Source organism: Corvus hawaiiensis, chromosome 7 (assembly GCF_020740725.1).
Source record: "Corvus hawaiiensis isolate bCorHaw1 chromosome 7, bCorHaw1.pri.cur, whole genome shotgun sequence".
NCBI lineage: Eukaryota > Metazoa > Chordata > Aves > Passeriformes > Corvidae > Corvus > Corvus hawaiiensis.
In genome coordinates, this window is record NC_063219.1 from 38,672,242 (window position 1) to 38,696,309 (window position 24,068).

The 24,068-nt window shown below is 43.6% G+C and overlaps 2 protein-coding genes across 4 annotated transcripts in view; both read left to right on the forward strand.

Annotated features, from left to right (window-relative positions):
• The window catches only part of EPC2 (enhancer of polycomb homolog 2), a 35,664-nt gene extending 18,967 nt beyond the window's left edge, over positions 1 to 16,697 (forward strand). For both annotated transcript variants that reach the window (XM_048309973.1, XM_048309974.1), the window contains exons 3-14: positions 500 to 645; positions 3,040 to 3,246; positions 3,814 to 3,962; positions 4,172 to 4,304; positions 5,249 to 5,437; positions 5,677 to 5,766; positions 6,255 to 6,400; positions 6,505 to 6,848; positions 10,695 to 10,831; positions 12,512 to 12,671; positions 13,801 to 14,134; positions 15,410 to 16,697. In XM_048309973.1, the coding sequence (XP_048165930.1) occupies positions 500 to 645; positions 3,040 to 3,246; positions 3,814 to 3,962; positions 4,172 to 4,304; positions 5,249 to 5,437; positions 5,677 to 5,766; positions 6,255 to 6,400; positions 6,505 to 6,848; positions 10,695 to 10,831; positions 12,512 to 12,671; positions 13,801 to 14,134; positions 15,410 to 15,482 (2,108 nt within the window). In that variant the 3' untranslated portion in view covers positions 15,483 to 16,697. The remainder of the gene's footprint in view (positions 1 to 499; positions 646 to 3,039; positions 3,247 to 3,813; positions 3,963 to 4,171; positions 4,305 to 5,248; positions 5,438 to 5,676; positions 5,767 to 6,254; positions 6,401 to 6,504; positions 6,849 to 10,694; positions 10,832 to 12,511; positions 12,672 to 13,800; positions 14,135 to 15,409) is intronic.
• Positions 16,698 to 23,571: 6,874 nt separating this feature from the next.
• KIF5C (kinesin family member 5C) overlaps positions 23,572 to 24,068 on the forward strand; it is a 66,412-nt gene continuing 65,915 nt past the window's right edge. For both annotated transcript variants that reach the window (XM_048309112.1, XM_048309113.1), the window contains exon 1: positions 23,572 to 23,756. In XM_048309112.1, coding sequence (XP_048165069.1) covers positions 23,631 to 23,756 — 126 coding nt within the window. In that variant the 5' untranslated portion in view covers positions 23,572 to 23,630. The remainder of the gene's footprint in view (positions 23,757 to 24,068) is intronic.

Genomic DNA, 24,068 nt, shown 5'->3' on the forward strand with positions numbered 1-24,068 from the left:
AGGATTTTTACAGTTACATAAAGCAAGAAAAAGTTTACTCCATTAAATGTTTTAACACTTTAGGTTTGGTGTACTGTATAAAAATGGGCAACTGAAGTTATATTGGAACTTCAGTGTAAATGCTTTTTTTCTAAGTCTGCAATTTGACTGAAAATTGTCTTAGTTGTTAGTAATCTTACCATGATACTCTGGAGGAGCTGTATTATATCAGTACTATCAAGCATCTTTGCTCCTATTTTGCAAAGATATTTCAAAGTTTCTGTGCCTATCAGCCCTTCAAGTCTCTTAAAAGGAAACTTTTTGGATTCCTTTCATATTGGAAGTTGGAGACAAGCAACTTGTAACTGCTGTGTGTAACGTGGGAAACCTGTTAGCGCAAAAAAAGTGTTCTGGCAGAGAAGTGCTGGTCTGGAATTTCATCAGTCATTTTTGATTTCTGATTGCAGATGGGTGTCCAGAGTGTGTTACTTACCCAACATTTCAATTTCTTGTGTTCCAGCCTTTAATCTGGACAATGAACAGCCAGATTATGATATGGACTCTGAGGATGAGACCCTACTGAACAGGCTGAACAGAAAGATGGAAATCAAGCCACTGCAGTTTGAAATAATGGTTGACAGACTCGAAAAAGCCAGTTCTAGTCAGGTATGGTGTGAAGAAATCACTGAGAGGTTTTGCTTTTCTGGGGGGTGGTTTCTGGGTGGATGCTTGGTTTTATTTCCTGCTGACAGGAGGAGTGTGTTTGTTTGAGTCTGCAGTCCCACAGAAATCACATTGCTGTCTCTTGTGTCGATATTGGTAACTTGAGATAAAACAGGTGGGCAAGGAGCTTTTGGGGTTGCAGGGATTGATTTTAAATTTTAATTCCTGACCACAGTGTTGTTAGAGAGGGACAACTTACAACTTGTTTTACCACTGTTGGTATAGAACAAGCTTGTGGTGATCAATAGGTGTAGAAATGGCTATAAATGTATGAGAATCCAAATTTTGTTACACTTGTTTCTGCTGGACATTGACTGTGTTTGATTTTTGAGGGTTAGAAGCACAGACAGTGAATTAACCATGTACCAGTGTTAAATCAGATCCTGAGGTGTTCCAGGAGGGCAGTGTCTGGAGAATGGTCTTCCAGCCCAAAATATTACTCCAAAACTCCATCTAAGGGATCAGTTTGTGCAAGTCAAGTTTGAAACAGGTGGAATTCTTTCCCAGTGAGGTGAGGCTTTGTGGGAGTGAAAAATCCATTGTGGGATCCATGGCTCTGCCTCAGTTCCTTGACATGATTTAGTTCAGTTAAAAGGCCAAAATATTGTATTTTCTCCATCTTAGAGCAACTTCAAAAAGGCAGAGATTTCTTACTATGCTAAGAAAATGGGAATGAGGGGAAAAAATAGGGAATACATTGGATAATACTTGCTGAATGTGGATTTGTTTTGGCTTTCAGTTCAAGCCATTCTGGTGATCACTTTTCATGATTAATATTCATCCTCCTTATGCTGGTTTTATCTTGCATTGCTGAAGTAATAAAGTTAAATTTAAGATTTGAAAGATGCTCTTCAAAAATAAAGTGTTGTAAGAATACAGATTTTTTCCTCTATATATAAAAGCAACTTTTGCAGGTTATTGGAGCCTGGGAAGGGAAGTGGCTGATGGGGTTTGAGTGCTCTCAGATGCCACCTGGGGCTGCCTCCCAGTTCCCAGTTTGCATGCCTTATCTCTGGAATATTGAAGGATGCTGCTGGGAATGCCTTTCCTGCCAAGGAGGGGGTTCCAGGTGTTGCCCCTGGGCATTCTGATAACCTGATTTAAGCAGGGAATGCAAGGACTCTGCATCTGCCAGCAAACACAAGCACACGGCGGGGTCAGCGTAACTTTTCCAACTGTGCACTCAAGGCAGACTTGCTTTATTTTTTTTAAGAAATACGTTAATGGAAAAAAGGGAGCAAAAGACAAACAAAATGGAAATGATTTACAAGCAGTATTTTTTCCTTTCTTTTAAAAACAGTTCAGTGCTTTTCTAATTCTGCCATAGATGGCAAATTGCAATTTTATTCTGCTCTGGCTGGAATTAACACTTCCAGAGTAGCCATGGTTACACTTAGGATTTCCTTTTTTTCCAAAATGTGTTGTTTCTTTTTTTTGCTTCTCCTAATGTAGGGACAAGACTTAATTTTGACATGTTGCAAAAGTGCAAATTAAGTTGTTCAGTTGATATTTTGCAAATTATGGGAAAGATGAAGTGCTGTCTGACTTCCTTCTAAGTAATACTAGAGATACTATTTTCTTTTTATTTAATGAATGGGCTTAAGATGATATGAGCCTGTTAAACTAATGTACTACCTAGTGATGGTTCTTGCATTTATTTGGAGTCTGATTTCCATATAAAAAGCTGAACATAGATTTAATTTTTATCTTTAAATTACCTCTGTAGAACTACCTGTAAATTACCTGTTTAGAAATAACTTAGTGAACAAATGAACAAGAAATAACTTAGCGAACAGCTTTGTGTCTCTGAACTGGAATAAACAGGGATGGGCATTGCCATTTTCTATGACAAAGTAAACATTTTGGGGGAAAATAATTAAGAAGTAAATTCACTTCTAGGGGAATCAACATTCAACTGCAAAGAATTACACATTAATAAAGGTCAAACAATAAGAAGCTTTTTTTTTGGGGGGGGGGGAAGAAGTAGTCAAAGCGATTCCCAAATCATGATCTGCAGATTCTAGTAAGTTCTTTCTATCCTGTGCTTGTAGTTGTTTCAAACAGTGTTTTTCTTCATGAAGTCTTCATGAAAGATTGATGGAGTTCTAGACCACTGGATGAAAGAGATGCTGCTGCTGCTTCCGAAAAATTGGGAACTCTATATTTAACTTGGGAAGAACAACTGGTGGCTTCAATTTCCATCAATGGTTTTTCATCCCTTTACTCTGGTGCTAGAAAATAATGAAACTTATCCAGGAAGTGCACAAGAGGTGTGAGTGTATGGTGACTTTCCCTGCACCCCCATCCCAAGTGCACCTTTCCCCTGTTCCCCTGCAGCTTGTAACCCTTCAGGAAGCGAAACTGCTGCTAAATGAGGATGACTACCTGATCAAGGCTGTCTATGACTACTGGGTGAGGAAGCGCAAGAACTGCCGGGGGCCCTCCCTCATCCCCCAGATCAAGCAGGAGAAGAGGGATGGTTCCACCAACAACGACCCCTACGTGGCCTTCCGGAGGAGAACTGAGAAGATGCAGACCAGAAAGGTGACTTGGCAGATTTTACTGCTTGAAATTTTAAATGTCTCCCTTGGTAGGAATAATTTGGGTCCCTATCCAGCATCTTGCAGGGGATAATTTACCATCCATCCAATTTTTGAGCTGAATCTCAGAGCCTGGCACGCAAACAATCTGCTGGGTTGGAAGCTTCCCTTTCTGTGAGAAAAGGGGAAACAATTTCCCAGGTTTTGTATTTGTAGCATGGAATGATTTGAACCAGGAAATCTGTAATTATTCAGCATTTTGCTTTGTGCACTTGTACAGCCTTACTGTGTGTGGAATCAAGGTGGGGAAAGTGTTGTAGGCTTGAATTCTGACAAACTTGCACTGGGTTGGTCTGGAATCTGAGCAAAACATGGGGGAAAATGGCTGAAAAGTTCTTCTCAGTTTACTCTTAAACTTGGCTTTGTTTACCAAGTAGAATCTGCTTTAGGAAAAGCTGCTTTGGAGTGTCCTCATGAGCCTCATTTGCAGCAGCATTATGTAACTTTATTTTTGCAGTTTGTGCCTCATGGCTTTTGCTTTTGACTAAAGATTTGTTTCATCTCTCAACAGAACCGAAAGAACGATGAAGCATCTTATGAGAAGATGTTGAAATTAAGGAGGGAGTTTAGCAGAGCCATAACAATTTTGGAGATGATTAAGAGGAGAGAGAAAACAAAACGGGAGCTGTTGCATTTAACGTTGGAAGTTGTGGAGAAAAGGTAAAATTCCAGATTATAAAAACCAAGGTTATAAATTTTCATTGAATGGCTTTGAAATCATCTCTTAAAATTTATTTATTGTAGCACCAGGAACTTCAGAAGCTAAAATTGAAGGGATTTGTGTAGACAGTTGGAAGACAATGGTTTGTGTCTTTCAGACATTTCCCAGTGGAAATGCAGTACTGTAGTTTTGATCCTGTTTTTTTCAGGTACCATTTGGGTGATTATGGAGGTGAAATCCTCAATGAAGTGAAGCTGAATAGACCCGAAAAAGAGATGGGCACAACTCCATCATCTCTCCATAATGGCAGCCACCACAAAGTTCAAGAATGTAAAGTTAAGGTGAGATTTTTTTTTTTCCTGCTGTGAGTCTCTTGTTCCTGGGATCATCATTCCTTTGGAATCATCGTTCCTTTGGATATACTTCAGATTCAAGCATGTCTCTGAAGAAATAACCTGAAATATTAGGAGTTAAAATGCTTGGGGATGAGGCTGAGAGTTGAAGTCCTCTGGAAATTTGTATTTAGCACCTGCGACACCTAGTGGTCCCAGAATTCCATACAAACCCCTGAATGCCTGGTTCTCCAGGAATTTTGGCATTGCTCGTGTTTCTCCTCTGATTCCCAAGCTGAGCTCCATTAGTGGAGTTAGCTTCAGTCAGGCTGTTATTGATGAGTGTTAATTCGGGGTAAATTGAAACACTTTTTAAAACTGCACTGGCTTCTCCTTCAAATGGAGAATTTTGCAAGTGAAATAATCTTTTCAAATGGGAGCTTTGAAGTTTAATAACATTTGTGTTCAAGTGGACAGTTCAGTATCGATGGAGTTGCTCACTGCAGAGGGTTCGTGTGAGAAAAATCTTAAATAGCCAACCCAAATACCATCACATCTGTTCAAAAGTGCCAGCTCTGTGAGAAACAGGAAACAAATTAAATTGTTTCTTTTGAACATGTCTGAGCGGTTCAGAAAATTGAAAGTGCCGTGGAAAAATGAGATCTCAGAAAATAATTGAAAGAGGAATTGCAATTACAATATACTGAGTGTAGTGCAGAGTGGGGAGCCTCTTAGGCAGTCATATGGCTTGAGAGCTCTCTGTTTATTAATAAATACCTGTAAAAACAATCAGAGGCAAAGTTGTGGGGTTTAATGTGTTCAGTAAATTTTGCAGGATGTGTCTCAAATGTTTCCAGAGCCTTTGGAAGACAAGCAGTCACGTCTTAAAGTAATTAAGTTTTCTCTTCTCATGCCTTAGTTTTTAGCATTTTCTGTTTGTTCTTCTCCAACAGCATCCTCACCACTCCTCTCTGAAGGAGGAGGTGTCCGATGTTGTCCGTCAGAAGAAGAAGTACCTGAAGAAGCCCAAACTGGAGTGTGTGGTGACCCCTCAGCCCCTGGCTGAGCCCTTGCCTGTGCTCAGCAAGAGCGATATCAAACAGTACGACTTCCACAGCTCCGATGAGGACGAGTTCCCACAGGTAACCACCAAAATCTCGGTGTACAGAAGGCAGAAATTTCAGTTACCTGCCATTTGGCCAGGCTGGCTTCTCCCAGCTCTGAATAGATTTTAAAGCTCTTTGTATAAACTGAGTTCTCCTGCCTAGCTGTGCTTCGATACATAAATGTGGCAGTTCATGTTATATAAACATAAACTTTTATAATAAATACAATTATACAAAGGTGGCAGTTGGGACAATAACGTTGTTTTCTGGTCTAGGTGCCCTCACCAGTGTCAGAAGCAGAAGAAGAAAATGATCCTGATGGACCTTGTGCTTTCAGGAGAAGAGCAGGATGCCAGTATTATGCTGTAAGCCTGTGCCCTTGGGTTTAGTGGTGGTTTCTTTTAGTTTAGGTTGGTATAGTGTTAATGTTGCAGTTCTTCTGTTCCCACTCTCACCAGGAAAGCTTTGAAGCTTTGGTGAGTCCAAAGACAATTGCAAGAACATCCCCTTTTCTGCTTGGCTCTGAAGGGTCCAAGCTGAAGCTTCCCTCTTATTTAGAATTTATGCTCCTTTCTTTTTTCCCTAAGCCTGAGAGCTCATTCTTTTGCCAAAAGATGTTGAGATGACTGAAAACTTCTATTTTCATTTTCTCCTACTTCTCCCTTGCTGTTAGAAGCAGAGTATTTAACAGCCTCAATGTTAGAGTTCATTTTTTAACTACTGAAGCCGTTGGAGTTTTGGTTAACTCAACATAAACCACGTGTTCTGTCCTGGAGCCTGTGCATGATAACCAGTGCCCCAATCAAAGCACCCTCTGAGTGAGCCTATAAAATTACCTTTTCTTTCTTCACAGCCTCGTTTGGACCAAATGAATTCTTCGTATGAACGCCCAGAGCTGGCAGAATTGGACAAACTGAGGTTCAGGCATTGCCTTACAACCCTTACAATCCCAAGGAGATGTATAGGATTTGCAAGGAGGAGGATTGGCAGGGGTGGAAGGTACAGCTGGGTTATTTTTACTCTTCATTCGCCTTCAAAGGATAAAAGTATTAAAAAAGAGATAACGAAACTAATGATTTTCCTCCTCCTCTCTCTTTAATCAGGGTTATTATGGACCGAATATCCACAGAACATGATCCTGTCTTGAGGCAGATTGACCCGGAAATGCTGAACAGTTTTTCAAGCTCTTCTCAGACTTTAGACTTTTCTTCTAATTTTTCACGGACCAATGCTTCCAATAAACATTGTGAAAACAGACTGTCCCTTCCTGAAATCTTAAGCAATATCAGATCATGTCGACTGCAGTGTTTTCAGCCCAGGCTACTCAATCTCCAGGACAGTGATAGTGAAGAATGTACCTCAAGGAAAGCAGGGCAGACTGTGAATAATAAAAGAGTCTCTGCAGCATCTGTAGCTTTATTGAACACCAGCAAGAATGGCATATCAGGTAGGCAAGGATTTGGCTTCTTCTGGGATTGAAAATACTGAATTTGGGGGGTTTTCCTTGTGATTGGACTGATAAGATCTTCTAACCACAGATACAACGTGACTATTTTTTTTGTTTCTTAAAACGAACAAACTTCCCACAAACAGTGCTCTTCTTTCAGCTTTGCTGCCATTAGAGTTTGAAGTACTGGATTCAAACATTATTCAAAGCAGGGATTCTGCTCATATTAGGAATTGCTTAGGTCTAATTGAGTCTTAATGGCACTAATTGGTCTAACCTTGTTTAAGGGTAGAAGAATGCTCGCTGTGAATGCAAAACAAAACTGGTGGTTTCTTGGGGAGGGTGGGTGTGGCTCATTTTTGTTGTCAGTTTCCTTTTTTGACTCAAAAAAATGTAGGAAGTTCCTGAGTGCCCTGAGCAGGTGTGAAAAGGTCTGAAAATGGTAAAAATGTTGATATTGGAAGCATCCAGTGATGAGAAGATTGGTTTAAGCTTAAATTGACCAGTGTTTGCATCACTTGCTTCACGAGCTAGAGTTGTAATGGCTCAAGATTTAACACTGTCACCTGTTTATAATCATAAGGGAGTCATAATGAGATGATAATCCAAAAATCTGAAAAATTTGAGATGCAGCAAATGAGATCTCCTACAACAGTGAGCACCTGAATATATCCCTACTCCATCTTGTATTGTAAACCAAGATAATTTGATAGAATTGACTCTGAATTCCGTAATTGCTGTGGTTGTGGAATGTTCCATTTCTCTCAAAGCTGTAGGAATGGGTATTTAATCTGCAGTAATGTGCCTTGTTCTGACAGAGGCACAGAGTATTTATTCCAGCCCAATACTTCCACAGCTTTTCAGTGTGGTCACTGTAACCTTCAGATTGTTCTCTCCCATGAAAAGATTGGCACAGGAGCATTTTCCTGCTGCATGAAAAGAGCAGAGATAGAATGTACTACATATTTTATGTAATTATTTCTTGAAAGAACTTGAAGGCCTGGGGAGTTGCAGCTGTAGCAGAAAGGGGCAGTTCAGTGTGATGGGATTACTGATAAACACCAAGAGCTGTTAAAGAAATAGCTGAAAAAAGAAGAAAACCAAATCTGATGGATCTAAGCCACTTTTTGGAGGAATAGTAATAAAGTTGTGGTATAATTTTAGAATTCATCTGAGAAATACATTTAAATTAAATGGAAATCCCTCAGCAGTTGAACTACATTATGCATGAAATTTTTGGCTGGGGAGGACTTTTTTTTGTCATAGATTTAAATTACAAACTTGATCCTGCAATTCTGGAACAGGATCAGACACAATAGACAACAGGATTCTTCCCCAAATAACTGCACCAGCAAGAGGCACGGCTCTTGGATTTTCTCACTAGCAAATAGGGAATACATTTTAGAAGGGCTGACCAGAGTGCCCAGGCACTGTCACTGCATTTATTGAAGTCATTCTTTTTGGGAAGTAATTGTTGAAATCAGTTAATTTTACAGCTGGTTTGGTGTTCCCTCCAGAGGAAACGGTGGCAGTACTTAAACTGATTATTTTTAATTTTTTTTGTTATTTTGTTTTAGAGAGGACTGGGGAGTGGCTTTGATTTTTGGTGCACAAGAATATGTAGAATTACCTCTGTGTTACATTTTTCCCTGTATTAGTAAAGCAACTCTGGTATTTCCTCAAATGCATTGTACAAACAGAATTTTTTAATTTTAAAAGTATGCAAGTAGACTTTTCTTCAAAATACCTAATTAGTGCATGATTCAAGAACCAATTTTTTGAGCTAAATTACTCTCTTGCTCATGTTGTAAATGGGAAATGGGAAAAGCATGTCCCTAGAGAGAGCACAACTGCACAAGATGCTATTCCCAGCTGAAGGATTTTGCTTGTGGAACAAACTTTTACTTTTTAGAGGTATTTTTTCCCCAGCCTTAAATACCATGTAGGAGTAATTAATGCAATGCCACTTTTGGGGCAGCGTGCAAGATGATCTTTGATTAAAGCCTTCAAGTCCTGAGAGAAGTGACATAGTAATGCAAACCTTCCAAGGAGGAGAGGAGCATGCAAGTGAAAGCTGAAGTGACTTTTTTTACCCTGTTGTGGTGCGGTTTTTCAGCCCAGTCAGGCTCAGATAAAGTAAAACCCCCCCTGAAGCTGCAGAGCTCTTAACCCTGACCTTAGAGGCTGCCTTGGGACACGGTGAAAGTTTGCTCTTTTTTTCTCTAGGACCCTCCAGGTGTTTGATTTGGCAGAAGCAAATGATACTTAATGTGCTAATGAACATTTGCTGGTTTATAACAAGGTGAACAGCTGAGCTCAGCCCGACTGAATAAATACCTGAAATTCAGGCACATAAAGGCAGAGTGAGGGAATACTGAATTCTGGAGTTACCTTCCCTGTATCCTGGAGAAGAGTAAACCTTGACTCTGTGGTCTGTGACAAACTGGGAAGGCAGGGAAATTGAAAACATGAAATCTAACCTTGTTCTTAAACAGCTTTCTATAAAACAAAACACATTTTCTGGGATTTGTTACCTCAGAACTTAAAAATAGAAATGTATGTAATATTCCATAATGCTGTTCTTGGCACTGTTGCCTTCAGCAATGCCGTGTGTTTTGTGAGGGAATGTAGCAGGTTGAGCTGATTTAACTTGGAGTTAAATTCTAGGTAAGAATCTGCAAGAGGAACAAAGTAAATGTGAAATAAACTTAGGTTGGAAATCTTAATATTGCTAGAGTTTAAAAGGAGTAACTTTTAAGTAATTGGACTTTTAAGTGCTCTCCTAACATGGTTGAAACCTGGTTTAAAAATGAAGCAGTAAAGAAGTTTCAGTACTAATTTCTAAGCAGTCACAGTCCTCATTCTGGTATTTTTTCCACAATGGAATTTCAGGACAACCACGAGTACTAAAAGTGGTAAATGGAAGAGCCAAACCCTGAAAAATGAATCACTGTGTTTTAATGTTAGCTCAGTGGCTCTTGATAGGAGGATATTCCTGCAGAAACCAGGTGTTTGAGGTGCAGCACAGCTTCAGTCTTGGAAAAACAGAGTTGAGGATGAAGTGTTGAAATGAATTCATGGGAATTTCTGATAAGTGAATTCTCTCTTTACTTGCTCCCAAGAGAGCTCTTGGGTTACCTGCACACAGCTCAGGTTTTAGCATGAAACCCTTGTCAATATTTCCAGTTTACCAAGTGTGCAGTTCTTCAGGGGGCGAATATTAAAACCAGCTTTTCTAACTTCGTTCCCTTCATGTGTTGGGCCTGTGAGATTACTGGGGTGGCATTAACCTGGTTCTCAAAAATAAACTTACTGTGGCACCCCTAAACTCTTACTGCATTTCAAACAATAATTGGCAGAGAAAAATCTCCCATGCCAGTGGTGTGCTTCCCTCAGAATCCATTCTGGTGTTGGAGAAAGGGACGGAAAGGAAATGGTCCAGGAATCAGCTCCCAGTGTTAACTGGCAAAGAAGACGCCCAGCTCAGCCCAGGGTTCTTTCTCCTCAGCTCTGATTTTTAGGCTGTGCTGCTTTTCTGAAAGCCAGGAAAGTCATTTCTCTTAAGCTTTTGCCTAAAGCTACTGGAGAGAAAACCAGCAAAGATAGAAACTGCTTAAAAGCAATGAAAAGCTCTGAATTCTTTTGTTACAAATTGATTCATTGAAAGAACACAACAAACAAACACAGCTTGACCTCTCCTTTACATAAGATGTGAAGATTTTGGGTGTATCTGATGTGATTTCTGTTGTCTTCACCCGCTTGTTACCCACCTTAGCCGCGCTCTTGCCTTCTCCATGTGTGTGTTTTGTGCAGGCTGTGTAACTGTGGCTCCTTTCTTTCCTGTAGTCACAGGGGGGATCACAGAGGAGCAGTTCCAGACACACCAACAGCAGTTAGTGCAGATGCAGAGGCAGCAGCTGGCCCAGCTGCAGCAGAAGCAGCAATCTCAGCATTCCTCCCAACAGACACATCCGAAAGCACAGGTACTGCTCCCACCCTGCCATGTCCTGACACTTCCTTTTGTTTACAGTGCTGCTCATCTCTTACCACCAAGTGGGACACCCCAGCAAATGTGGGACATTTTAGAGGGAATGTAAAACTCTTTGCTCAGGGTTTTTTTAGTAAGTTGGCTCCATTTTACAAGTTGAGTAAGAGACTTTGTAGCTGAATGTGTTACCTGCATCCACAGAGTTACCAGTGTAAAAATATCTGTGTGTGCTCTCAGCTCTTTCTATTTTCAATGGTTTTGTCTTCCTGTCTATAAGTGCTCTGAAGAGACTTTATTAAAATTACCTTCTGAGGTAATGTGTTCTATTATGAACAGATGTTCAGTGAGCACTAAAAATTGGTACCTCTGAGAGGAAAAAGAGAGCTTTGCATATTTGCATATTCTGGCTTCTAAAAGAATCCCATTTTTCCTCTGGAATCCCTTGCAAGGGAAGAATGCTTTTCCATTGCACTTAGTTTTCTGTTAGCTTCTTCCCAATAAAACATAAAAGCTGTTGCTGTTGTTTGTTACTAGGAAAATGTGTATTACTTGGAGCATTTTATATCTAATTGCTTGTGCTGATTGTCCCTTCCCCTCAGTGTTTTCTACTTAAATTAATCAGATTCTGTGTTGGCAGATACTGATGACGTTTTTTGTAAGTGTAAAGACACGATGCCAAATATATTTAAACAAAACAAATGAACTTTGGATCTTTAAAACACTTCAAGCTTCTGTGCAAAGTCATTTTCTTAGTTAATATAAATTGGAATTGCAGAATTAATGTTCTTTCCAGTAAGAATGGTGAGTCTTTCCAGTAGGAACTGGAGTAACAGAGTGGCATTCCAGAATGTGCTGGCAGTTACTCTGTGGCACAAGTCACTCCCTGGGAATGGATGTACCACAAATACTGAACATCCCTGAGATTTGCAGCTGCAGAGCATTGAGGCAGAACAGAGAAGGAGATTTAAGACATGGTTGTCCTCTTAGAGGAAACTGCTCCAATCGTAGGGAATCCTGTGTGGTTTGGGTTGGAAGGGACCTTAAATCATCCCCTTAAAGCTCATTCCAGCCCCTGCCCTGGGCAGGGACACCTCCCACTGTTCCAGGCTGCTCCAAGCCCCAATGCCCAGCCTGGCCTTGGGCACTGCCAGGGATCCAGGGGCAGCCCCAGCTGCTCTGGGCACCCTGTGCCAGGGCCTGCCCACCCTCCCAGGGAACAATTCCTTCCCAATCTCCCATCCATCCCTGCCCTCTGCCAGTGGGAAGCCATTCCCTGTGTCCTGTCCCTGCATCGCTTTTCCAAAGTCCCTCTCCAGCTCTTTTGGAGCCACTTTAGGCCCTGGAAGGAGCACCAAGGTCTCCCTGGAGCCTTTCCCTCTCCAAGCCAAGCAACACACGCTAAAGTGATTTGTTGTGCTGAGAGTAGCACTGGCCATGGCCTGGTAGCACTTGTTAAACAAGTACTTGGGTAGCACTTGTTTAACACTCATTTGGATACAGATTTCCAACTTTTCATCAGCCTGGTAACACAGGAATGTTCAGAGTTGTGGTGCATTAGGTCGCATGTAGAAGCTGTGTTTATTTATGTGCTTTGCTTGTGCACTGTAGCAATCCTAAGGTGTATTTCATTTTGTACTTGAATAATTATGAGAACCATCTTTTCCCCTTCCTGCAGGGCTCCAGCACCTCTGACTGTATGTCCAAAACCCTGGATTCAGCCAGTGCCCACTTTGCTGCCTCTGCAGTGGTCAGTGCCCCTGCGCCCGGGCGCAGTGAGGGAACGAAGGATCAGAACACCAGCCACAACAATATCAATGGTGTTGTCCAGCCTTCAGGTGAGGGGCCCTTAAAAATCCTGGTCTGGAATGAGCTGAGAGTATCAACTGGTCTTAATTATCAACTGATCTTATTGCTGATTTCTAAATATTAATAAACAACAACAAAAAGAAATGTGTTAGTTGTGATCGTTTTAAGTATTGTTCCCTGAAGTACTTTGGAGCAGTGGTTTGAATCATGGAATATCCTGAGTTGGAAAGGACCCACAAGGATCATCAAAGTCCAGCTCCTTGCCCTGTACAGGACAGCCCCAAGAATCCCACCTGGTGCCTGAGATTCAGTATATGTTGTTAAAATGGATATGAAACTACCAAATGCTCTTTACCTTGGAAGAGCATTGTTTGCTTTCCTCTGGTAGTCTTTGTCCTCTAATGATATGTTCTGATCAAAAGTCTAAATGATAGCATTTTAAACCAATGTGAGTTTGTAATGAAAGACTAAATCAGCTGCTTAAAACTTTAAGTACTTAGAGAAGGAAGTGGAAAAGTTGATGCATTATTTGGTTGTTACTTCACTTGTGTGTTCAGCCAAAAACGTACTAACCAACCTCTACTGGCAATTCTTCTGACATCACTGTGAGCCTCAGGTTTCACTGCATTTAGGATTTGTCCCAAAAAGTGCAGCCATTGGCATTCAGTGCCCCCTCCCAGCCCTCCTCCTCTGGTGCTGGTTGTGCTGGTGCCTTCTCCACGATGCCAAGAGGCAAATGGGATTTGGGCTGACGGGATGAAGAAGAGGCTTTTAAAGTAATTTGTTGCTTTCGCAGCTAATGATGTGATTAGTTTTATAGACCTTCTGCCAGGCTGGGTTAATGATAATATGAAATGAATAAAGGGAGAAAAAATACGACTGAATAAAATCAATAAACTGGAGCGGTTCCAGGATAGAGAGAGAGATCTGTGTAATTGTCTGAGTTCATACCCAAGAGGGCAGTGCTTTGAGGGTGGAAGATCACGCACGTGGGAGTGTGCCATGCTGCCACTTCTGAATTTTTCCATCTTGCGAATCTGTAAAATCCAGACATTAATGTCATACACACTCAAAAAGCATTGCCCTTGAGCTTAATCTTTGGCTTTTCATCTGCAAAATGTCACAATTTTAACACCTGCCATTTATTCCATGTACCAGGAACCTCCAGAACTTTGTACTCCACCAACATGGCTTTATCATCCAGCCCAGGGATCTCAACTGTACAGCTCGTAAGGACAGTTGGCCACAGCACCACAAACCACTTAATCCCAGCCTTGTGCACGAGCAGCCCTCAGCCTCTCCCCATGAACAATTCCTGCCTGCCGAGCGCGGTGCACCTCAACAACGTCAGTGTTGTGTCTCCAGTCAATGTTCATATCAATACACGGACTTCAGCGCCCTCGCCAACAGCCTTAAAACTTGCCACAGTTGCTGCCAGCATGGACAGAGTGCCAAAGGTAACTCCCAGCAGTGCCATCAGCAGTATAGCAAGGTGAGTGGGGACAGGGCTGCAGCAGCTCCCACTTGTGGTTGGAATCGCAGAATCGTTTGGGTTGGAATCGCCAAAATCAGTGTCCGGCCTGGGACCCATCCTCACCTCAGCAGTGACTCCCCCACCTCCCTGGGCGGTTTCAGTGCTTGACAACCCTTTCCATGAAGAAATTCCTTTTGTGTCCCACCCAAACCTCCCATGGTGCAGCTTCAGGCTGTGTCCTCTCCATAGTCATGCCCAACTCTGCACTAGAGGGAATCTGTTCCACCTCTAAGAGGCTGCTCAGCACCCTCAGCCTCCCAGGAACACCCTCAGCACCTTCAGTGTGGCCATGGCAAGCCACAAGAGCTGATTTTGCAAATTAACCCCTCAAATAATGTGCACTGCCTTTAGGCACCAGTAGTTATGGTCAACTTCTGCTCTGCTTGAATTTTAGCCATTTCATTTGTCCCTTCTATCCCTTCTCATGCAGCACTTTCAGGTAGATTCTGTCAAGCTCTCCTCATGTTCCCTCTAAATCATTGTGTACCAATATTGGAAGGTAAAGGCTGGCACACATATTTTTATATTTACATATGGATATATGTATTACATATTTATGTAGAACACAAACCAGAAAAGTGACAGCCTGCATCTTTCATATAAAATCATAATTCATAATTGTTTAGGTTGGAAAAGACCTTTAAGATCAAGTCCAACTTTTAAGATATTTATTCATTGAACAGCACTGTTATTCCAGGATACTTAGATGATGTTTCATAGGAATGGCAGCAGCTTTGCAGTTGGCAGATTTTTCTGAAAATGGCAATATTTGGGCTTTGTTCCAAGTCTCTGCTGGATTATATGATATTCAAAAAACAAAGTCATGTTTGTGATTTGGAAAAGTAAAAACATGGGTATTAGTAAATGAGTAAAAAATTAGTGCTAAAGCAGAATGGGGGGAATTACAACAACACTTGGGTTATTAACGGAATAACTGATACTGAATTATCATATCTTGACTTTGTTCCTTCAGGAGAGCTTTTAGTAATTTTATCCGTAACTTAGGCTGGAAATGGACAGTGAAATGCAATAATCTTGCAGAAGGGACTGCATTGTTGAGTAACAGCAGTTGTTGAATGCCAGGATTTACTTTTAAATAATGTTTGCAGTGTGTTACTAAGATTTCTCCGTGGTCCAGGTAACAGCTGTATGAAAATACGAAAGAAAATACTAAAAACTGTGTGAGGAAATGTCCTGTTGTGGCTGTAACTGTGGGATCTGCTTCGCTTGCAGAGAGAACCATGAACCAGAGCGCCTGGGCTTGAACGGCATCGCAGAGACCACAGTGGCCATGGAAGTGACATAACCTCCAAGCAGTGTCCCCAGCTGTGCTCATGGTGTGCTCCTTTCTATTCCAACTGAATGCAAACACAGCACTCTGTGGATCACAGAGAACTGAGCTAGACCTGAATGGACTCCAATTATATCGTGTATTAAGTCGATATATAATGTAAATTTTGTAAAATTGGGAAAATCACTACCTTGTAAAATAGTTTATTTGTATCATCAATATTATTTCTGTTACTTGAATAGTAGATATTCATCATCATGCTTTTGCACTTGAATTTGCAACTGAATGGATTAAAAAATAATTCTTTAATGGGATCATGAGCATGACATGGGATCCTGCATCACTTGTTTAAACTATTTATTTTGCCATGTTTACATTTTGTATCTTGTACAAATAAATGCAACTTTGTGTCTAAAAAAAAAAAGTTAAAGATTCATAGCTAGGAAACAAAATTCTTGTAATTTTTTTCTAAAGGAAATGTAAAGTTTTCACTTGGTTCATTTTGTTTCACAATTTGACTAGATGGACTTTTTGGTAAATACTTTAGTGGCATTTCACTGTCAAATATGAAGTTCAAGGCAAAATAGTATTTTCTATTACTGTGCAGGGGAAAGGGATGGATCGATACATGCAAATTTAATGTAGTAACTCACTTTTCCATATATTTTGAATGTATATTTCTATTTATAATACCAGTTTATAAAAAATAATTACACAGGAGAGGAAAAAAAAAAACCTGACTAGGAAAATTATGCATCTGGCACATCTCCAATTGTGCAGATCAGAGAAAATTTTCACCTTGATGCCATTTTATCCGAAGACTGCTTATTTTAACCGGCTTTCAAACTGTACCACACCACATAAAGGATATTTTACCAGGTATGTATTGCATTCTATATCATTGCAATAATTCATTATTGGATGTCTAGCTATCGAGCCATCCCAGGTGGTGGGGGGGGAGGGAGGGTTGTGGCAAGATTGTCTTTTCAATTTTGGAGAGTTTTCCTGTGGCTACAAGGCAAGTAACGGGTTGGAAAAAGTCTGACTGTAAGCGTTGGACACCTTCGTAGTGTAGTGTTTTAGTGACTTTTTTTATACGGTTCTTGTACATTAGATACGTGTAGTGGTGTTTCCGAATGTTTGTTTATGCACTAGTTCAGACAACTTTCCCTGTTACTTGTTCTTGATAAGTGAAAACTGCAGGGAAATAAAAATACATATCAAAACCTGGCCATGGTGCATATGTGGTTATTTCACAGTGTGCAAGCAGGGACGGCAGGAATTCTGGAAGCTCTGGTGATCCCAGCATATGCACTTATTTCCAGAAGGTTGCATATTATGGGATACTTCTGTGGTAGGGGGAGGGATGGGCTGGGACCTGAGACCTGGGAAAACAGTGAATGAGAGTTTCTTGCCCTGCCAAGGAAATGGGGTGAATCATTTCTGCTGTTTTCTTCTCCACACGTGGGTGTTTCTGTATTGCAAATCCACAAGCACTGAGGTGGGAAGGAACCTGGGGATGTTGTTTAGTCCAGACCCACCCTCCCAGGAAAGTCAAGATGTGCTTTGCCTGTGTCATGCAGTCAGTGTGTTTTCCTTCTTGGCTTTCTGTATAAAGAATTATTTTTAATCCAAGCTGTGTTTAAACCTGCTTTTATCATACGTTGTGCGAGTTAACACTCCTGGCAGCTAAAAACACTTGCAGAGCTTTAAATCCTGGGAGCTCGTCACGAACTCAGATGTCTAAAATTACCTGGCTTTTGCTTAACTGATGCTCTATTTTTTTGTTCTGTATGATGTTTGCAGGGAGAGGTGAGGATAGATTATTCCTGCTGGGAATAGAGGAACTCACGGCACTGCCTTGGTCAGGTGAGGGGTGGTGGCAGCTTTGGGGGGGCACCTGTGGCTGCACTGTGCCTTCACTGGGCTTGCTGCTCCCTGAAAATTCTTCTTTATCTGATCTTTCCAGGCTTTCTGTAGAGGTGGACTCATTTCAGGGCATGACTGATAGTCTGAAGTATAAATGAATTATTTTTTTTTTCTTGGGAAGAACTGTTGGAAATTTGAGTCTGTAAAGAAAAAAAATTATTCTCCTTGATATCTAGAAATAACCTTGCTTCACTACCATCCCCAAAACCCTTTGGAAGCTTAATGAAAATGGGAAGTAATTTCCTCTGCAGATTGAAAGCTGTACACTTAGCATGGACTCTTCTCACTACAAAGATCATTTTCAGTGGATCATTTTCAGGGAAAATTGGCCAGAAGAGGTCTCTAAGATTGCTGTGTATCTCTGATTTCATGTAGTCTAATCCTCATCTAATTACTTAAAAAACCTTTAGCTGGAGCTTCGAACTTCTAATGGATTCTGGGCAAATGTGAGGTGCAGAGAAGGATTCCATAAACTCCCAAGGCTCTGATGGTAAGTGCCAGCTGTGGAATGGGTTTCGTTTAAAGGATTAGTGGTGGTGAAACCTTCTGTGAAGCAGAACTGGAACAGTCACTGCAGAATTTCTGTGTGCCTCAAGTGCAGGAAAAGGGGAGTGCTGCAGGCCATGGAAATCTTCATTAAAAAGAAGAAAAAAAGAGAGAAAAGGGAGGGAGTATTGCTATAAAATACTTTGTCCTGATCCCAGCTGGGAATGCCACGGACTGAGGTGGTTTTGTGCTGTTTACACATGTTGAGGATATGACATTGTTCAGTTTTAATTCCCTCCTTTGTGCATCTCTGCAGTAGGACTGGCATAGGGATTTCTGTTCTGTTGTGTATTGGGAATGTCATTCAGGTGAGATTGTGGAATCCTGGTTTGTCTACAGCAATTTCTCCTGGATTTCATGTCATGTGCAGAGTTTTAAATGTCAGGTACTAGAAAATGCTGGTTCTTTCTCTAATAAGATTTATTTATTTGTTTATGGACTGACTGGAGTTTTGATGTGTGTTTAATTGTCATCCCAACAGGCTCTCCGGATTTGAGAGAAACAGTTTCAAAGCTCAATTCCCTGTTTCTGCTGCTTTGAGGGTTTGCAACATTCAGACTTTAATGGGAAAGACTGGGAATAACCTCAGTAAATTAAAGCAGGCAAACTGCTGCTTGGGAAAGAAGGAAGATGAGGGAGAGAGAATTTTTCCTAAGTTGGGTGAGCTGTGAGGATCCAAGTGTTTCCATCTGAACAAAGGCACATGGAAGATCATTACTGCTGATCCAAGCAGCTCGTTATGTGGGAAGCATTAGATGTGCTCCTTGCAGGACCCCAGCAGCAGTGCCTGGAGTGAGGGGGTGTGGAGAGCCCTACACTGGCTGGGTTGTGCCATCCTGCTGCGGTGACAGGACCCAAAATGCCATTCCCTCACGTGAGAACTGAACTGAATGTTTGCTTCTGAAGTGCCTTTCAGGAGGAAAAGGGAGTTTCAGGATACATTCCCTGTTTCCTCAGTGACTTGCTTATTTCCTAGTCACCTGTTGTATCTCTAAATGCAATCTCTGTGTCCTTTGGATGGTTTTTAATGCTGTAATCTCAAAAAATTAACGAAGAGCACACATGTAAGTTAAATTCTACTGTGAATTTAACTCATTTAATCTGTCTGGATTGTCAGCCAGTAACTCCAGTTTAAATAGAAATAAAAGAAAATAATGTATCTGGAATAGGACTAAAATCTGAAAACTAACAGGGAATAACATTGAGGGAACCCAAATCACTTTTGGAATCCCTGAATCCCAGAATGATTTGTGTTAGAAGGGACCTTAAAACTCAGCTCTGCTAGAGGCAGGGGCAGTGCCCTTCCACTATCCCAGGCTGCTCCAAGCATCCAGGCTGGCTTTGGGCACTGCCAGGGATCCAGGGGCAGCCACAGCTGCTCTGGGAATGCTATGCCAGGGCCTCCCCACCCTCCCAACCTTACAAATTTGCTGAGGGTAAGATTGTTTCTGTGACTAAGAACAGTAAAATCTTTTTAGTCCAGCCTAACTTCAATCCACGGGACCCTGGTTTAACTCCAACACAAGTGGAATTGCCCAGGGGAGGATAATGGAGAAGGAGGAAGACAAAAACTGAGGCAGAGACAGCGAATTTGTAACAGATAAATCTTCTTGTCTGGTGGGAGAGCACAACCTCTGCCTGCCCACACTCCATCCCTGTGCTATCATACCCTGGCAAGACGTTATCAATTTGGGAATGTCAGTAAAAATCACCGTGCTGTGCCTGACGAGCGTGGGGATCCCCTGGGGAGGGCAGGAGCAGCCAATGGAGCAGAAGGGCAGCGAGTGCCCGCGGCGCAGCCCGGCCGCGCTCCGCACGCTCGGCAGCCGCTCCGCCGCGCCCGTGGCACCGCAGGCGCTGCCCTGGGTCCCCCCTCCGCGCTGCCGCTCCCCGGGGCCGCGCTGCTGGCAGCTGCCGGGAGCTGCTGGAGCCCCGTGCTGCCTGTGTGCCCCTTCCCGAATTAATGGCGCTGCGCTGAGCCCCGCCCTGGGGACAAGGGGCGCCTCCTCCTGATGCTGATCCGACTCGACTCCGCGTGGGGGGTTTAAATCCCCGCTGTAAGTGACACCAGAAGATGGCATCAGCTGCCTGCGATGCTCCTTAACTCTTTCTGCATCTCTATGGAGCTTTTGTGGTTTGGGATTAGGTATTTTTTAGTTCGTTCGGTATTTTTATGGTTGCTTCATAACTTCCTATACAATAAAGACAATTATTTTTTTCCGAGGTACAGCCCTTTTATTTAGGTGATTTATTAACCCAAATGAAAAGCTGGTAACTTGGTAAAAATATTTTGTGTGCTTAGTAATGAACTGAAATGTTCTGCTGTTTTATACAGTGGTAAAATCGATTTATTTATTTTGGGCAAACCCATTTTTTATAGGTGGGTTAACACGAAATCTATGACTGTGCATAACGTGAATAATTTATGTGGAGATTGAGATTTCTGTGTGTACTCAACATACATTTTTTAAAGTAAGCATATACTGAAGTGTCTTGCAAATCAGAAACAATTCCTGCCCAAGCACTTTCTCACGGAGCATCTTTGGAGTGCCACGGCCCCATTTCCACATCCAAACTTCTGTGGAGGTGTGAGAAAGGAACCCCCGTGGCCCCGATCCCAAAGAAATCCTTACCTGTCTGATCCAAGGAGATGCTGGGTCTGGGATAATCACCCTGAGAGTGTCACTTGTGCCGATCCTGTACATTTTGCTGCGGAATTTTTCCCCTGCCTGGCCGAATGTTCCTGCAGCCCCGTCCCTCCTGAGCTGGGGATGTGTCTCCGTGCCTTTGGTGATCCCTGGGGATGCAGATTAGATCATTTCTGACCCTCGGTTCCTCCTGGCTGCCTTCTCAGAACTTTCCAGCTCATTTTTGCCTGTTCTCCAACCTGCCTTTATTTATTTTTATTCTTGCTAAACACTTCTATGCTCTGCCTTTGCAAACATTCCCCGGTGCACTCTGAGAGTCTCCTGGTGTCTGTGGGACATTAACTGCGGGTGACATTTAAAATTGCCTTTTGTCACGGGGATCCCGCCCCTTCTGGTCCCTCCTGGGAGAAATCCTTTAGCACCCCTTTCCCCTGAGCCACATCTGAGCGCTGATGACACCAACATATCAAATTTCCTGCCTCTGGCCACTGCTGAGCCACCGGGATCAATGGGATGTGCATTAAAGCCGCTCTCCCTGCTGACAACTCGCGCCCCTGGCCAGCACTGGTGTCTGCTCCTTGCACGGAATTGTTCAGCACAGCAGAAATTCAACCTTGCTGCTTTCTCCCTCCCAGCTCCAAAGCCCATTCCTGGAGCCCAGAAGCAAGGAAGGGAAGCAGTGGGCTCTGTGCACAGGAAATGCTGAAATGTTCCCTCATTTCTGCAGGATCACCTCTGTCAGAATCCGTGTCCTGCTGTTGTTCAGGTCCTGTCCTCTCCCTGGTTTTCCTGCAGCCTCAACACCTTGGCTGTGCTGGAGGCTCCCCTGCAGAGGGATGGAATCTTGTCATTCCTTTATGATCCCAGTCCTTGAGGAGGGAATTTGTTATTCCTTTTGGAGAGCTCTGGTAGCTTGGGATCTTTAGTGAAGTGAGGTTGGCTCAGCTGGAGAATTTCTTCAGGAAAAATCAGAACTTGCTGTCAAACCATATCTGATCTGCCAGGGTGAGCTAAAACGGGGAGCTGGAGAACTCGCTGGGAAAGTGGGAAATGGAGATAAGATCCAGGTTCTCTTAGTTTTACTTTTGTGGTGCTGACTGGAAGACAATTTTCCTATGTTCTGATGTAAGTAAGCTGAGAAAAATGTAACTCTGCATGGATTTCTTGAAAGCATCCAGCTGAAAAATGACATTTTTTACTGAGAAGGGCAAGAAATGAATTAAGGTGGCAGGAGTGAAGTATTTAAGCTCTGCTTTTCTGTATCTTCATGGTTTTACAAAGCAGGTTCCCACCACACTGTCCCTCACACCTTCAGGCACCCAGCCCAGCCTGGGAGCAGCTCACAGACCCAAGGAGGTGCTGATCACTCCCGAATCTGCCTGAAAATGGATGTTCCTACCAGGCTGCTTCACCTAATCTGGCAATAAGCAGTAAAAATAGCAGCTGGGTGACAATACAGAATTGTCTGCGCTCCAGACAATGTCACATTGTTTGTGACAAAAGTGCTGGGAAAAGATGGCTCTCTGCATTCTTCCTGATGGCAGACTATACCTGCTCTAATAGAAAAATGGAGTTGTGCTTATCTCACTCCAAAATGAGCTCTTGATAATGGAGGAGAATAAGGATTAATTCATCCAAAGGGTTGTCTTTTATGACTAAGCCCCTACTTGTCATGACTAACAAATTTGCTATTCAGGGTAAAAGCTTGAAACATAAGAGAAATAAAAGGGATAATTGGTAATCCACGGGAATAAATCCCATTATGTAATAATGTCTTATCACATGCTGCACATTGCTAACTCTCCCCCATGGAATTGCTTTTAAGAAGGGTGTGAGAGGCTTTGTAGCCAGCCTGCTCCTCACATCCACCTCAGGTAAGGACTGAAGGAAAGGGAGATCTCCATCAAAATGCTGGAGCGTCGTCCACCCTCATCTTAATTGTGTAGCTGAGGCTAATTGAATAAAACTCTGGTGGAAACCAGGATCAGGAGTTGCTGGAGCCCGGGCCGTGTCTGCAACTTCCCGGAGGACATCAATGGTGTTTGGATTCTTCTTTAAGCAGGAGATTCTCGTAGGGAGAAAATGATGGAGGAGGAGGAGACTTCCTTCATGGTATTTTAGACTGTTTCAAGTCATGTGAATGCAGGGAAATAAATGAGCCAGGAGGGAGAGTTGCAGGTGATTTTAGCAAGTAAGGAAGGAGCATTTTTAGGGCAGGAGGATGAGGACAGCACCCCTGATGAGGAGATGCAGGCTCCAGACGCTGCTTTTCCCAGATGCTGAATCACCGGCTGCATCGTGACAAAACTTCTTGTAAATTGAGCAAGGTCAAAGTGTTGCCCAGAGGCAACACTGCTTCTGCTTTTCCTCCCAGGAATGAGACATGGAGTGATATTCCAGGAAGAAATATCCTTTAACCTGGTTATAGATCCGGCTTGTGCCAGAGGCAAAGGGGGAGGATGCTGAGGGGGGCTTTGTTGGAGCAAATCCGGAGGAAAACCACGAAGCTCATATGAGAACTAGAGCACGTTCCCTATGGAGACTGGCTGGGAATGCTGGAGGAGAAGGTTGTGTGGAGAGCCCGTAGCAGGTTTCCAGTGTCTGGAAGAAGCTGGAGAGGGACTCTTTATGGGCAAGTGGAGTGATAGGGAAATTTTGTTCGGACAGATGGAAGAAAATCCTTCCTTGCGAGGGTGGGCAGGCCCTGGCACAGGGTGCCCAGAGCAGCTGGGGCTGCTCCTGAATCCCTGTCAGCGTCCAAGGCCAGGCTGGACACTGGGGCTGGGAGCAGCCTGGGACAGTGGGAGCTGTGGGACTCGCAGCAGCGGAAGATCTTCAGGGTCGCTTTCCCCGCACCCCTCCCCGCTGCTGCGGGGGGAGGTCCCCGCGGTGCCCGCGCAGCCGCGCCCGAGCGGGGCCGGTCCGGGGCGTGTCCGCGGGCTCTGAGCGGCTGCGAGGGCTCCCGGCCCCGCCCGCCCGGCGGCCCCAGCCCCGCCGCTGCCGCACCTGCCCCGCGCAGCCCCGGCGCCCGCCCGCCGCCATGGCGGACCCCGCCGAGTGCAGCATCAAGGTGATGTGCCGCTTCCGGCCCCTCAACGAGGCCGAGATCCTGCGCGGCGACAAATTCATCCCCAAATTCAAGGGCGACGAGACCGTGGTCATCGGGGTGAGTCTGCGGCATCCCGCATCCCGCTGCCGCCCGCGCGGGTGGGGCGAGCATCCCTCGGCGCGGGGCGAGCGTCCCTGCTCTCGGGGCGAGCATCCCTCCCCGCGGTGCCCCCGCCCGCCGGAGCCCCCCGGGCTCTCCCCGCGTGTCCCCCCCCCATCCCATCCATTGTTCCCGCAGTGGCCGAGCGGGATTGGGGAGGGGGCGGCGCTGCCCGCTTCCCTCCCCCCCCCCCACCACGCCGGGGCTGCCCCCAACCCACCGGCCGAGGGGCCCGGGGGTGCCGGGGGTCTCGGGGGGCCCGGGGGGCGC